This window comes from Coffea eugenioides, chromosome 11 (genome assembly GCF_003713205.1).
Source record: "Coffea eugenioides isolate CCC68of chromosome 11, Ceug_1.0, whole genome shotgun sequence".
Lineage (NCBI taxonomy): Eukaryota > Viridiplantae > Streptophyta > Magnoliopsida > Gentianales > Rubiaceae > Coffea > Coffea eugenioides.
In genome coordinates, this window is record NC_040045.1 from 42,952,058 (window position 1) to 42,967,165 (window position 15,108).

The 15,108-nt window shown below is 37.2% G+C and overlaps 3 protein-coding genes across 4 annotated transcripts; 2 read left to right on the forward strand and 1 right to left on the reverse strand.

The window, feature by feature from the left end:
* Window positions 1-1,796: 1,796 nt before the first annotated feature.
* LOC113751758 (clp protease adapter protein ClpF, chloroplastic) lies at window positions 1,797-5,408 on the forward strand. The gene is made up of 9 exons (XM_027295877.1): window positions 1,797-1,973; window positions 2,293-2,651; window positions 2,759-2,818; window positions 3,080-3,174; window positions 3,328-3,500; window positions 4,109-4,221; window positions 4,604-4,649; window positions 4,793-4,833; window positions 4,920-5,408. The coding sequence occupies exons 2-9, from the start codon at window positions 2,319-2,321 to the stop codon at window positions 5,073-5,075; spliced, it is 1,017 nt and encodes a 338-aa protein (XP_027151678.1). The 5' UTR covers window positions 1,797-1,973; window positions 2,293-2,318; the 3' UTR covers window positions 5,076-5,408.
* Window positions 5,409-8,073: 2,665 nt separating this feature from the next.
* Window positions 8,074-11,053, forward strand: LOC113751409 (putative pentatricopeptide repeat-containing protein At1g69350, mitochondrial). Its single transcript, XM_027295421.1, has one exon. The coding sequence runs from the start codon at window positions 8,098-8,100 to the stop codon at window positions 10,468-10,470; it is 2,373 nt and encodes a 790-aa protein (XP_027151222.1). The 5' UTR covers window positions 8,074-8,097; the 3' UTR covers window positions 10,471-11,053.
* Window positions 11,054-11,138: 85 nt separating this feature from the next.
* LOC113751410 (pentatricopeptide repeat-containing protein At2g03380, mitochondrial) lies at window positions 11,139-13,986 on the reverse strand. 2 transcript variants are annotated; one of them, XM_027295423.1, is made up of 2 exons: window positions 11,564-13,986; window positions 11,139-11,444 (listed from the first exon to the last, which is right to left on the reverse strand). In XM_027295423.1, exon 1 carries the CDS (start codon window positions 13,930-13,932, stop codon window positions 11,806-11,808), a length of 2,127 nt encoding a protein of 708 aa, XP_027151224.1. In that variant the 5' UTR covers window positions 13,933-13,986; the 3' UTR covers window positions 11,139-11,444; window positions 11,564-11,805. The 2 variants fall into 2 exon arrangements, with proteins under 2 accessions (XP_027151224.1, XP_027151223.1); XM_027295422.1 differs by having other exon boundaries at window positions 11,139-11,454.
* Between the last annotated feature and the right edge of the window lie 1,122 nt (window positions 13,987-15,108).

Here is a 15,108-nt window from a genome sequence, read left to right on the forward strand (position 1 = left end):
TTTTATTCTAGAATTGTAAAAGTTTATTTTGAAAAGGGTGAATATTATTATTGATACTTTTATTGTCATTCTTCCTATTCTTGCTAACAGAAATGGTCATACATATATAAGGGAAAGTGGCAAAAAACGATCGTAAGTGTAAAAAGTAATTTTGTTTATGTGGTATAACAACACTTGTAATTCACTGCTGTACAAGTAGTTAACAATAAATTATAATTTATTAACAATATGGTAACACCGTTTATTAAATAATTGCAGTAACAATAATCTTTTACCCATAAATCTAATCCTATTGCCCATCTTTGCAGTGTACGGGGTGTCTAAATAATGGGCAGGGGGTATCTTTTAGCCTGTTAGCCTTTTAGGGTGAATTAATTAACTAAACAATAATTGGAGTGTCAATAACAAATTTTACAACTGCCAATAGCCATTTCCTCCACAATTTCACTTTGCACTTTGCCAATAGTCATTTTCACTTTGCACCTCTTGTAGGCACAATTGTTTTGAATCTTTAACACTAGAGTTTTCAAATATCCTAAATCACCCCTATTCTACTATCACTGTTCTACTATCACTATCAGCCACTGGCTATTTGGTCCAGTGGTCATCACCCTCTTTGGTGATGCTGGAGGTCAGGGGTTCAACCCCTGCCTCCCACAAACTTGTCACTTTACGTGGCTGGTCTTCTGTCCCTACGGGATAACTCGAGCGGTCCGCTCCCCCTCCTTAGGGTATGGTGACTTTGTTCGAGTCCCGCTGTTAACGTATTCGGTGTGGAGTGAGGCCTCCTCTCCCGGGCCACAGGGGATTAGTCGGGCTCCGTAAGAATTGACCTGGACACCCCTGTGTTGACAAAAAAAAAATAAATACTATCACTATCAAATACTATCATTATCAATGGGTTACCCATGCCCATGGGGACTTTGGGCGGGATGGGTACTGAAATTTGATATTGGGTTTAAAATGGGACAAATCCCAATTGTACTCATTAATTGATGGAAAATCTTGGGAAATACTTGGGTACCCATTAGGCTCAAATAGCAAGGGCTCCGTTTGGATTAGTTATTTTTGGGGGGTGTTTTTGAAATATTTTATTGTAGTAATGTATATGAAAAATTTTTACTATAAAATTTTTTTTTGAAATATTTGATATACTAATATGGATGGGATATTTTTTGAATTATTGTATATTACTGTAATATTGTATTTGAAAAACTTATTTTTTGAAAAAATAGCCAATCCAAACGGAGTCTTAGATTCAAAAATTATCTTTAACAATTTTTATAATCATACTAACGAATATAATCTAGTAGTCTTCCTAGTCATTATCCACAAGAATTTCCAGCATTTCAGTCAATTTAGACCTGTCATCCTTGGACAATGATGAGGATAAATATTCAACACCCTAAGTACCTTGACCATCTTGATATATGTTGGAATATGGTTGTATATCTATTTTTTCCTTTATTTGTTAATCCAATTTTTGGTGGGAATCTTGAGTATAAAGCACTTGCATGTTTATTTAATAAAACTAAAAGAAATTTAATAAATCAAAAATATTAAATTTATATAAAAAATAAAAAATGAATTAAAGGAAAAAAAATATGTATAAAATAGATTTGGGTATTGGGCGGGATCAATCTAAACTCATCCCAAAGTGATCCGGCCCAAGTTAGTCCCAAAACACATATGGATAAGGTTGGGCCCAAACCCATATGACTCGGTTCCATCTCAAACCCAATCAAATCCCGCCCATCCCGCCCATTTTGCCACCTCTAGTATTAATCTACTGGAGGGTAAAAAGAAAAAAAAAATCATTTTTTTCTGGGACTCTGATAACTGAAGTGTATTTGTTCATGACTTTTTAAATCCAATATGTTTCGAGTATCGAAGAAAGTCCCAGAAAGAGAAATATCAAAGTGAACTTGAAAAGGGCTGCATTCATTTTCGACTTTGCTCAATTATCAATTAAGGTAAGGCCCAACACAGAAGTTATATTTTGTTTCTTTCTTGTCTTGTGTTTTTGCTGAATCAGCTGTGAATTTTTGTGTTTTTGGTTTGGTGAATTTCTGCTTCATTTTACTTCGGGGGTTCTCTTGGGCCAGATTACTGATAATGATTTCAGCAAGTGTTCAATATAGTTGTAGAAAATTATGGTGGAAAGATGAATTAAACGAAATGCGTACAAATTACCCCAAAAAAAACATGATTTTTAAGTGCTTTTTTTTTTGGCGATATCTTTCATGTAATATTTATGGAGGGAAGACTAACGAAAGGGCCGTATTTGTGTAGCTGCTGTGTGTTTGCTTTTTCAAGCAATGGTGCAAAGTATGCCGGCAAGCACCTTGGCTACCTCCAGATATGGTGGTTGTTTTGGTTCCTTCCCTGTTTGGAGGAAACCTTTTGGGCAAATGAAAGAATCCCAGATGAGTTTTGGTGTTGAAAAACAGAATCTTTGGCATCATTTCAGCCAAAGCTTACTGTTTATTGGTCAGTCAGACTTAGGAGGGTGCCGAAATGTGAGGGTTAATGTTGGGTGGCCGTTTAAAGGAAATAATCAGGGGCTGAATGCAGCTTCTGAGCGTAGTGATAGCGCCAATGAGGATATATTGATGTTCTTTTTCCAACTGGACTTGGCAACTCGAGTACAGGTTTTTAACGCCTCTTTTCTCCAGCTGATATTTATAGTTCATTTATTGTACTCCCATCTGACTAAGAAAAATTGCACAAATGAATTTCTTGTTGTATGTATCTGCAGTATGCTTTGAACTTGGAGCAGTATGACATTGCGAAACAATTGAGAGACAAGCTTAATGAGGTAAATTTTACATCTCTGCTGTTGACTTCTTCTTGGATTGCAAACAAGGACGTCACAACTTTGCAACACCTAATTATGGAATTTAATACTGTGAAAGCAAGTTCTCTTGCCAGTGTACCTGATTCCTGCAGGCTGCAACCATTACAACAGTGAAAGGGAAAAAAAGAAAATCTTTAGTGCAAGCATTTCTTTTGACCATGTATGAATTTGAAAATTGGTGTGGTAACTGAAACCTCTGCATCTCCATCTGATTTTCTGAAGGTTGAAGAAGAGGTCATCAGACAGCAAGAAACAAGAAAGGGTACAACCTCAAAAAGTGAAGTTCAAGACATGGCTATAAGCATCTTACGCCTAAAGTGCGTCTCTTATAGTGTTTCCCTGTTATAGGCTTATGCTTTTCATAACTGCGCCTTCAAGTCCAGTTATGAATCTTGTGCTTTGCCTTCCTAATTTGCTAATTTCTAATATTCTTTATTTCATATGTCAATCTGTCTCTCTTGTTCCTCCAGAGCAGATCTGCAGAATGCAATTGAAAGTGAAAACTACAGTTTGGCAGCTGAATTAAGAGATGAAATTTCAAAATTTGAGTCAGAGTCCTTAGCTGCATCGGTGAAAGCGCAAGCATATCAGAATGCTCAGTATGCATTTCGTTTGGGGCAGAAAGTCAGGCATAAGACATTTGGTAAAAATGTGACCTGGCTTTTTTATTCATTTCATTCTTTCTTCCTTAGATATTTGACAATCTCAAGAAATCGATATCACTCTCTTCATCTTATCAGCAACTTCAACAAAATGCTGGGTTTTGATGACACAACACATTCCAAAAAGCAGACGGTTTAGTTCAGGAGCAAACTATCATAGGTTATCCACCAGCGAGATGGCTTTACAAAATATCAGGATGTAGAGACAAATTTATCTAATTTCTCTACTTGATATAGCTAAAAAATTATTATAATGATATGTATTCATGTCAGCCTAATACAGTATCTTGTAGCATAATTTGTCCAAAAACTTTTGTCAACGAAAGCAGGGAGCTAGGCTGGACTATTGATAAGTGTGGAGAAAACATGTTGACATGGTAAACAAGACGATAGGGTGATGCATTTGGTGGGGGAGTGTGTAGTAATTGTCTTTTATGCTAGTTGTAAGCTATATCGAACTGGGAATTAAATTTTCTGTTTGGCATGAAGGAAAAAATGCACGTGTTTAGCTTCTCAGGAATCTGTGGTTCATTTGGTTTTAGATGGGAAATTGATCTTTTCTGTTTTGAACCTGCTTTACAAATTACAGAATATCGAGCAGTAATCTGTGGTATGGATCCAGTCTGCTGTGAAACAAAATCATGGATGGAGACCGCAAATGTTTATAAGTTGACTCGTGGTCCAGATCAACCATTTTACCAGGTTTTACAATTGATTGGACTTTTAGCTGTATAGCATGCTGTGGGAAATTTCTACAGAATACTTTCTTCTTCCACCGGAGGTGGCCATATCTTTTTTCTCACATCCTAACTGACTATGTTGTTGAAAAACATGAGATTTTCTGAATGTAGTTTTATTAATGGCTCATGGGGATATCTTTCTCATTCCAAGAGTTGAGAAACTTGTACCTGATAATCAGAAAAGTTCCCTTATTGAAGAAACGTGGCAGAGTTCTTTTATCATATTAAATGGCACACAAAGATCAGAGTTCTAGTTGATTTGGCAGTCTTTATTTGTGTATGATAGCAAGATTTGCTTTTACGAACATGAGATTTTCTATTCAAGCTCGTCTATTGTTCCACAGGTTTTGGTTGATGTGTACATGGACCCCAATCTGTTAGTTGCATATGGTAAGTTCTCATCCCTGACGGTTAACTTTTTTCCTGTTTATCGTTCAACAAAATCTTACTAGTCCACTTCTTAGGTTTCTATCTCTTTTATGTCCAATTTCTGTTTCTCTAATTGATTTTGCATATTTTGTCTTATTCTGCAGTTCCGGAGGAGAATTTATGTGCTCCAGATAAACCAGACATGGTGAGGATAATAATCACCTCCTAATAAAAGAGGGTTATGTTCATCTTGTAACTTGCTTTGATAAAATCCTGCTTGCCTATGTGTAGGAAAGATTTGACCATCCCTATGCGTCGTTCTTGTTTTATGGGACGGATGCTGCTGGAGACTTCATCCCAATCAAGCAGCTGAGGGAAAAATGCAACAGGCCACGGCATGAGATTCCCTATGATCCGGACAATGAGCAGAATGGAGATGACATCTGAATGGCATAGTGCTAGATGGGAGTCAAGGAGCTTCAGGAGAGGCAGAAACCATTTTTTTGTACCATTTTGCAATAGATATTGACACAACTTCTTCAGTATGAAACGCTCTTGAGCAGCTCGTCTGGAGCATCTTTAACCAGGAGTTGTACATTACCTCTGATTAATGCGTGTAACACAAGGAAAAGTAGTCAGTGGAGATCTTGAGGGCCAAATTCAATGCTGCTTTTGTAAACTCGAGTAGTTTGTTTTACTGTACAGAAACAGATGTCCTGATTCTTTGTTGGACTGTAGGATTTGCTACTGGAATAATTTAGCATGTTGGCTTTGTTCAGAGATTTAGTATGCGGATATGTTATCCTATAAATCATGAAAAAACTAACGCAAGCTTAAAGGCAGAGCATCCTGAAACCGCCCCTGAAAAAATTGAGGCCGCAAAGGAGATGCTCGTGGTAAATGTACTGTGCTAACATGTTCCAGTTTTATGCTCAAGACATCCAAATCAAGAAGGTTGTACAGCTTCTTAGGGAATGCTCCCTTAAATTTTTCGTTGTGCAAGAATGTCCATCACTTGGGACTAGGTAGCGAACCACACCTCTTATTTTAATACAATTTGTAACGAGATATTTTACAGATGTGCCAATTGATGTCTATCTGTTCAACGGCGAGGACTGTACGAGGAAGATTCCTACTCTGCTAGTTCCAGTGGAATAATCCTTAAATGCTAGTGTAAATGGGCACTGGTATGAGTTCAGCTAGCACTCCCCTCCTCTTCTTGTTACAGCACCGTCCATGCTCAGGAGCTCACGCCCTTGTGCTCAGCTCATTGTATGCTCAACATACACAACCCAAATCCTATATATGTGAGCCCCATAAAACTGTAACAAAACTTGGCAAACAGCACTGACAAATGCAAAGAAATCGGCATTAGAAGTCAATCCAAACATCTCCTGGAATATTTCTGAACTCAAAAAGCTCTGTCCTTTTCCTACTCTTTCGGGAGGGATTTTTGTTAACCAAAAAAAATAAAAATAAAAAATCTTACTGGGAAAATTAGTAAAACATCATCATCAGAACCACCATCTTTATCCCCTTCATTTCCTTCCTAGCGAGGTTTACGACCGCCTAGTGAATATGTATTTCTTCAAACTTGTGTGGTGAATATGTTATTTCTAATCTTAAAATCAGATTCCGGGCCAGGAAACCATCCTTACACGCCTCCATCATTTATCTTGCCATCTGCATTATTGACGTCTCTTATAGTTACTGTAGCTTTCATAATAATCAATGGTACAGTTTACAGGGGCAGTGTGATTTTTTGAGCAACGTCGCCTGCCCTGGAACCCTCATAAACATCGCCGTATGGGACCTTTTTTAAGGGAAGTGAGGAGGTGAAGTTCTCAGGGTCCAAATCGATTAAAATTGCTAGTAATGATTAAATGCGGCAAAGGTGTTCGATGAAATGCCTCAGTGAAGTTTGCTTTGTTATTGTGGTAGCTATTAAACATCTGGGTTTTATGAACTTAAGGAAACTATAATGGAGTACCTGTTTTGCCACGTGGCAGGTCTAAATACTACAAAGATCAAAACATATACATCCTACATCCTTGTAAGCAGCTGTCCAATAGCTGGTGGGCTAATTTCATTTGTAATCGCAAGTTTAGTTTCCTAAAATATCGGCAAACTTTCCGAGATGAGAATCAAGCCACTCCAGAAACACGTGCCTTTTTAATCAGTAGCCTATACAACTGGTGTTTCTTTATTTCCAAAAAAGACCCTGCCTCGCCATTGAATTGTATACAGATACATGTGTTTTTGGTGGCGACACCGTATAAGTCCTCAGTTGGCACAAGAATTTTAGTTAAGGGACTTAATTCATGCGATAAAATATTAAGGGACCAAATCGGTTTAAGTGAAATAGTTTGAGGACTAAATTGGCGATTTTTCCTATTTTAATTGTATAGCAAAATTTATTGATGGGTTTGATTCACCCCATTTGACGTAACATCTTGGGCACCAATACGAGATTAAAGTCCCTAATATGTAATCAACGAATTAGTCATTTCTAGCATGTTTTCAACTTATTCTTTCACACAAAAGCAATCATTTTACTTCATACTACTACTATTCTTTCAATTATTCCCTACTTCTTTCTTTTCTAAAAGAATAGAAATAATCAAGACCTACTTCTTTTCTTTTCTTTTCTTTTCTTTTCCCTACTTCTTTCTTTTGTATATAGTACTAATACTAATAATCAAGACCTGAGTAGGATTTATGCGGATGTCAAAACATTTGCATAGTTTGGAAAAAGTTTATCATTACATAATGAAAAATGAAATCGCGTACACCACGCATTAGATTGGCCTAAAAATTTTTAATCGCATTAAACTTTTTTTTTTCTATGAAGTTTACTGTCATTAAATGGCGTTTATGAATTACGGAAGTATAAAATTGGAAATTATTTCTATTGAGCGAAAGCATAAATTTGGAATAAAGAAAAATTAGAGGGAAACACATAAATGACAAGGGCTTCAATAACATATTGATATTTGGAGTGTGAATTTCAGGATTGAAGAACATGTATTTAGCCATTTCCTATCTTTTATGTTAATCTATACAAAGTAGCTCTTAACTTCTATCAGGTTAGTTCCAACTTTTGTCAAACATGATTCTCTAAAAACTGGATTATTGAATTTTATCAAACATAACTTATATGTGATCCCAATTTTGATGAACGCAAAACATGGCTCCAAAAGCTCTGAGTTTAATATGGTTAATCACCTTCCTGATGAAAGCTTGTAATTCTTGCTTCATATAAAAACTGCAGAGCGGTGAAAGTTGTTCTTCATAGCAAGACGCTCTGTGCTCTTGAATCCCGATTGCTTTACCCCTTCGAGTCTAGTTTAAAACAAGAAACCTTGCCTCTGCTCTATCCTCTAGCTTGGGTACCACAATGAGAGATTGAAACTTGTATATATGACTTAGGCTGGGATTTTTAGGCAGTTCATATACAGTATTAAAAAAGATGACATTGTACATGAGACTGTTTAGAGCTTGCTCAACCTCCACGACGCTCACCCAAATACATGCACACCTCATAGTCACTGGACTGTACATGGACCCTCTTGCTTCCACCAAGCTTATAGAGTCCTATGCACAAATGGGCCCTTTTGAATCTTCAAGACTTGTCTTTGATCACTTTCAAAATCCAGATTCTTTCATGTGGGGGGTAATTGTCAAATGCCATGTTTGGAATGGCTTCTTTCAAGAATCTATTTCTTTGTATCACCGCATGATATACAAATCGGCACAAATTAGCAGCTTTATATATCCATCAGTTTTAAGGGCTTGCTCTGCAATTGGTGATTTGGGTTTTGGCCAAAAGGTTCACGGGAGGATTATTAAAAGTGGGTTTGTGTCTGATTTTTTCACTGACACCTCTTTGTTGAACATGTATGGTGAAATGGGACGTTTAGATAGTGCAAGGAAAGTGTTTGATTATATGTCTGTGAGAGATGTTGTTTCCTGGAGTTCGATCATATCTAGCTACGTGCAGAATGGAAGGGCTAGTCAAGGGCTGCATATTTTTGGTCAAATGATGATGGAAAGTTCAGAAATTGATGAAGTCACCATGCTCAGTGCAGCTGAGGCTTGTGGTGAGTTGGGTTTGTGGAGACTGGCAAGGTCACTTCATGGTTTTGTTCTTAGAAGAAATATTCAAATTGTTGGGGCGTTGGGTACTTCTCTTGTTGCAATGTATGGAAAATGTGGTGATATGTGTAGTTCAGAGGGACTTTTTACCCAGGCTGCTTTCAAGAATACATCTCTATGGACAGCAATGATTTCGTGCTATCATCAAAATAGATGCTACCATGAGGCTTTAAGAACGTTTATTGAGATGCAAGGATCAAATGTGGAACCCAATGCAGTCACTTTGATGTCTACTGTATGTTCCTGTTCTAGGTTAGGTCGGCTAAAAGAAGGAAAATCAATTCATGGTTTTGTCATTAGAACTGCTGTTGACACTGAGAATGATCTTATGGGACCAGCATTGATAGATCTATATGCTAATTGTGGAAAGTTAAAGGAATGCCACAAGGTTTTTGAAGTAACTCAAGACAGGCGTGTAGTGTCATGGAACCTGCTCATATCAAATTATGCTCAGGAAGGAATGACTATTGAGGCTATTAAGCTCTTTAAGCAAATGCTTGTAGAAGGAATTCAGCCAGATTCATTTACTCTATCAACTGTAATATCAGCATGTGGTGATATAGGATTTTCTCTGCTTGGATGTCAGATACATAGTAGTATTCTAAAGACAGGATTCTCAAGTGAGTTTGTCCAGAATTCACTAATTGACATGTACGGTAAATGTGGACTGCTTGGTTCAGCACACATGACATTTGATGACACCAAACAAAGAGGTGTTGTAACATGGAATACTCTTATAACTGGACTTTTGCAAAATGGTAAATCTGAAGAAGCCATAGCTCTTTTTAGTGAAATGTATGCATATGCTCTTGAAATGGATGAAGTCACCTTCCTGAGTACAATCCAAGCCTGCTCAAATCTAGGATATATAAGGAAAGGAAAATGGATTCACCATAAGATGATTACATCTGGTATGAGAAAGGATATGTATATTGATACAGCTCTAATAGACATGTATGCAAAATGTGGAGACCTTCAGATAGCCAGAAAAGTTTTTGATAGCATGCTGGAAAGGAGTGTGGTGTCATGGAGTACCTTACTAGGAGCTTATGGGATGCATGGTCAAGTTGATGCGGCCATTTTAGTATTCAAAGAAATGGTAGAATCAGGAATAAGACCAAATACTATTACATTCATGAATATCTTGTCTGCTTGCAGCCATGCTGGTAATTTGGAAGAAGGGAAGAAGTTCTTTAATTCAATGAGAAATGATTTTGGCATTGAACCTAACTCTGAACACTATGCTTGTCTAGTTGATCTTCTAAGTCGCGCTGGTGATCTAAATGGAGCATACAGTGTCATCCTTTCAATGCCATCCCCTGTAGATGCAAGTATTTGGGCTGCACTAGTGAATGGCTGTAGAATCCACCAACGAATGGATGTCATAAATAGTATCAGAGAAAGTCTTTTAAATATAAGGACAGATGATACTGGATACTATACTTTATTGTCCAACTTATATGCAGAAGGAGGAGAATGGGGTAAATTTAGGATGATAAGGTCAACCATGAAAAGGATAGGTCTAGAAAAGGTCCAAGGTTGCAGTATGATTGAGATTGATAAGAAAATACATAAATTTGGAGCAAATGACAAGTCGCATTTGCAGATAAAGGGTTGCAACTTGTTAGCCAATTTTCTAAGTTCGGGTTTCAGTAAGATTGTTGAATTAGATGCTTCTGTTACTTGATTCAAGCAGGGTGCAGCAAGTATAATACTAAATGAATCACCAGCAAGATTTGAAATCTGGTTCTCAGTTCTGGGAACTTTGATGCTGTCCAGACAACTACATAATTGGCGTGGTCAACAAATTCAGGGGAAACTGGCTGATAATCATTGACTGCTTTAATGTCTTTGGTTTAGCCTTCTTGATTAGTCATCCAGCCCTCCGCGGATAACTGGATATAGTGCACTTGTACCTGTGGCCTGTTTGAATAAGGGTATCATCAATAGGAGGTGGAGATACAATAAATTGTGTGTGAGCTACAATCTCCGTGAGCTGAGACAGTGACAGAGATGATTGACAATCTGTAAGTAATCGAGTTGGACACCAAAGTTAAACTCTGTTTATCAGTGCATCTCTTATACTGTGCATGTTAGCATGTGCAGATGGAAGTAGACTTGGGATACCATCACTTGCATGCCATATCATGACAAATCAACGACCCAATAAGATTTTCGTAAGTTGTAAATGTGCTGCAAAGATTGATTGCACCTGCTCTGAGCAAGGTAAGCCATATATCATGTTTATTAATTGGAGAAATTAGAAAGTACAAGGCGCAAAGGAATGACGTCACAAGTTCTGAATAGCTAAGTCCTGGGTCTTGCAGAAACCTTGCGGGCTGATAAACATCTTCATTATCAAAATGAGTGATGTACATTCATCACATTGTACAAGTACTTTTCAATACATGCGAGTTTGTTTCATGCCAAAATTTCTGCTAAATGTTCCCAAATTCGAACAATGATGAAGATTTATCCCAACTATGTTCACATTAGATCCTGCATAATTTCAGGTACTTTCAAGGCTTGAGAGCAAACCCCGAGAGTTTTGGCCATCCAATTCAAACGGAGTCTGTAAAGTTGGACCTGTCATCTCTTTCTAGTTTCTGCCTGCTCACTGAATATCATTCCCTAGGAAATTGACTTCCGCTCCATAGATGCCTGCAGAAGACTAAAAAGGCTAGGGTCAGCATTCTACTTATCTTGAATGTGGATTTTAAATCTAAAGCCATAAAATAGCAGACAACATTTGATACTAAACAACTTTGTCAAATGTCTACCTAAGTCAGCAAATCGTTATCCTGAAATCTTTTGTACTTCAAAGTCGCAGCGTATATTTGTCTAAACCCTTCACTCAAATCAAGTGCTTTGCCATCTTGAAGGACTCAGATGAAGCTGTACCAAGAGACTCTCATGTAGTCTTTCACCACAAACTGTACCATTCTAGGTAATACTCAAAGAAAAAGAATGTCATTTATCTGGGGGTTCCGGGAATACTATTAATGTTCCTTCAAATCTGCAACTAAGGAAGAGATGCCACCTGCGGAGTATAGAAGTCACTATCAAAATTCACATTGAAGTTGCTAAACCCAGGGGATTTCTTCACACCCTTTATCCTCATCATGTTTCTCATCTGATGAGCCTGATTCCACCTCCCATCAGAAGCATACAGATTGGCCATAAGTACATAGTAGCAAGCATCACGAGGATGCAACTCTAGCATTCTCCTTACTGCCAACTCCCCCAGATCAAACCTAGAGTAAATACTACATCCATTGAGAAAAGCTCCAAACAGAGAAACATCAGGTTGAATAGGCATTTTGTTCATGAAATCAAAGGCTTCCTCAAGCCTGCCTGCACGAGCCAACAGGTCAATCATGCATGCATAATGCTTAATTGTGGGAACAAACTTATAATTCTCACACATATTAGCAAAAAAGCTCCACCCTTCAAGTATCATCCCAGTATGGCTGCAAGCTGACAATATTGCTGTGAATATTATGTCATTTGGTTCCAGATTTTCTCCCATCATATCATTCAAAATTGCCAACGAATTGTTGAAGTCGCCCTGCATTCCATAACCACCGATCATCGCGCTCCATGTAACTCTGCTCTTTTCTACCATCCTGTCAAAAATTGCACGTGCAGATTTTGCATCGCCACATTTAGCATAAAAATTTAGGAGTGCAGTGCCAATATAGGTAGATGACAAGAGTCCTCCTTTGATACAGTAAGCATGAAGGGAAGAACCAATTATCAGAGCTCCATGGGATGCACAAGCTGTGAGCACAGACACCATTGTAGTTGCATCTGGCTGCAAACATTCTGATCTCATTTGGTGAAATAATGCAATTGCATCATGTGCAGAATCATTCGAAGAATATCCAGATATAATTGAATTCCAAGCAATCACATCCTTATGTGAAACATTCTCAAATAGATAACGGGCATCTCTCTTCATACCACACTTTCCATACATATGTACCAGAGCATTTATCACAGCAGCATCATCTAATCTAAGTTTAATACCAAGCCCATGAATTGATGTACCCAAGTTCAAATTATCCAATTGAGCACATGCAGAAACCACACTTGAAACAGTAACTGAATTGGGCAAAACAGCTTCCCATTTCTTGTGTACAAATAAATCTAATGCCTCATCTGGGTAGCCATTCTGTGTATACCCAACAATCATTGCTGTCCATGACACAAGATCCGCTTCGGAGAACTCAAATAAAATTGAACGAGCATCGGTCAAATCCCCGCACTTTACATACATATCCACAAGAGCGGAAACCAAGTAGGAGTTAAATTCTCCCTGCTTCTTGATGATATATCCATGAATCCATTTCCCCTGATGCAAAGCCGCCAATTTAGCACATGCAGTCACTATACTCCCCAAAGTGTACTCATTGCCTTCAACTGCTCCATCTCTCATCCTATTAAACAAAACGAGCGCTTCTTCAGCACAACCATTCTGCATGTACCCAACAATCATCGAGGTCCAGCAAACTACATTCCTCTGGGCAATCCCCTCAAACACTTCACATGAAGATTCAACCTCCCCACACTTAGCATACATATCCACGAGTCCAGTTAGAACAAAGCTATCAGCATTACCAACCTTAACTATATGACAATGCACTTTCCTGCCTTCAACAAAATCGTGCAGTCCACTACACGCCTTCAACACTATCGAGAACACAACATTGTCAAATATATTTACAGTTTTCCTAAAACAATTAAAGAACCCAATAACATCCGCATACTTATCATTCATAAAGTACCATCTAATCATCACTTTACAGGAAGAAAGATCCGGGTTGGGAATATCATCGAACAGTACACGGGCGGTTGTCACCTGCCCAAATAAGCCATATAAACCAAGTAATTTGGTTTTAACCAAAATATTATTGGTTTGGCCGTAAGTTATCACGAGGGCATGGATTTTTTTGAGTGAAGAGATGGTTTTGCAGAAGCCCAGAAGAGGAAAAAAAGGATCTGAATAGATGGAATTTAAAGAAGCAAAATTTGATTCAATCTGTCTGTAGGTTGGTGTTGACGTTACGGTTCTGGGTTTTAGATGGGTTTTTGAGATAAGTAAACGAGAGGATTTGATGTTTAAGTTTGGTAAAGAGAAAAGTTTCATTCTGTTTCCTTCATCTGGGTTGTTATAAATTTGCCATTGCTGGAGAGAAATCCAAGGAAAATGGCTCCCGCCAAATTGATGTGAAGGAGCCAGGGGGGTGGTTTGTTGACCGTTAAGGAAGTTGCTGTAGGGGTAAAAAGGGAAACGGGAATATACATACTTACATACATATATATATACACACACACACTAAATTAAAAAAAATTAAAATTGGACTATGGTACTAATAATTTATAGATTTTTTGGGAGAAATACACAATTACCGTAGTATATCAGTATATTGTGCTTATTTAACAAATTTCTTGTGAGGTAGCTTTATCAATTATCAACAAAAGCAATTTTGGACCAACTTTCAGACTTATGTTGACGTGACCTCCGTTCTCCAACCAACACAAAAGTAGTACTCCAAATGCTACTATACATTTGAATTGACCACTCTCTCACAGCCTTTTGATGAATCTTTTTTTTTTTTTCTTAAAAAAAAAAAAGCTACATATTTAGGATTCAAGAAGTAATCAAATAGTATGATATTTATGTACGTGGGATAAAACCTTGCTGAAAAAATCATAAAATGTTGCTGAAGAAATACAGTCAAAATTATCCATTCGATCAGTAGTGCTTGGATTGCATTTTTCTGGATTTTTTGTCGAAAAGTTATTGTAGTGATTTGATAAACGTGAGGTAAAAAGGTGATTGAAAAATATATTCATGAAAAATATAGCAATTTTTCTTTAGAAATTTGCAATCCAAATTGAATTATTTGGAAACAAACTTTGGTGTTATTCATTTTAACAGTTAGTATAGATACGTGTGAATTGAAAATATGAAAAGATAAAATAGAAAATATATTTAGAGAATAATGAAATGAATTATGTGATTTATGAGTAGCAAAGTTCATTCCCTGGAAACTTACTTCTACCATACAGTTAGGATAAAAATAGATTTAAAAAAAAATGATCTCTCCCTCAAAAATTAATCTTTTCTACGCTATCAAATGCATACACCAATCGACCTTGAAGCATGTCTATCATTTTATTTTGAATTTAGATACTAAATTTTGCATATATATCATACATTAGAGTCGCTAATATATACATTGTCAATATGTATAAAAGATTTATCCCTCTCTCAATCTCAATGCATAATAGATTTTTTTTTTTTTTTAGCACCGTAAAT

What these genes read in the sequence shown, in the direction of transcription:
- LOC113751409 (XM_027295421.1), top strand. Translation starts at nt 8,098, where the DNA reads ATGACATTGTACATGAGACTGTTTAGAGCTTGCTCAACCTCCACGACG.
- LOC113751758 (XM_027295877.1), top strand. Translation starts at nt 2,319, where the DNA reads ATGGTGCAAAGTATGCCGGCAAGCACCTTGGCTACCTCCAGATATGGT. An exon ending in TGAGAGACAAGCTTAATGAG is followed by an intron (nt 2,819 to 3,079) that starts GTAAATTTTACA and finishes GATTTTCTGAAG; the next exon opens with GTTGAAGAAGAGGTCATCAG. An exon ending in CTCCAGATAAACCAGACATG is followed by an intron (nt 4,834 to 4,919) that starts GTGAGGATAATA and finishes GCCTATGTGTAG; the next exon opens with GAAAGATTTGACCATCCCTA.
- LOC113751410 (XM_027295423.1), bottom strand. Translation starts at nt 13,932, where the DNA reads ATGAAACTTTTCTCTTTACCAAACTTAAACATCAAATCCTCTCGTTTA.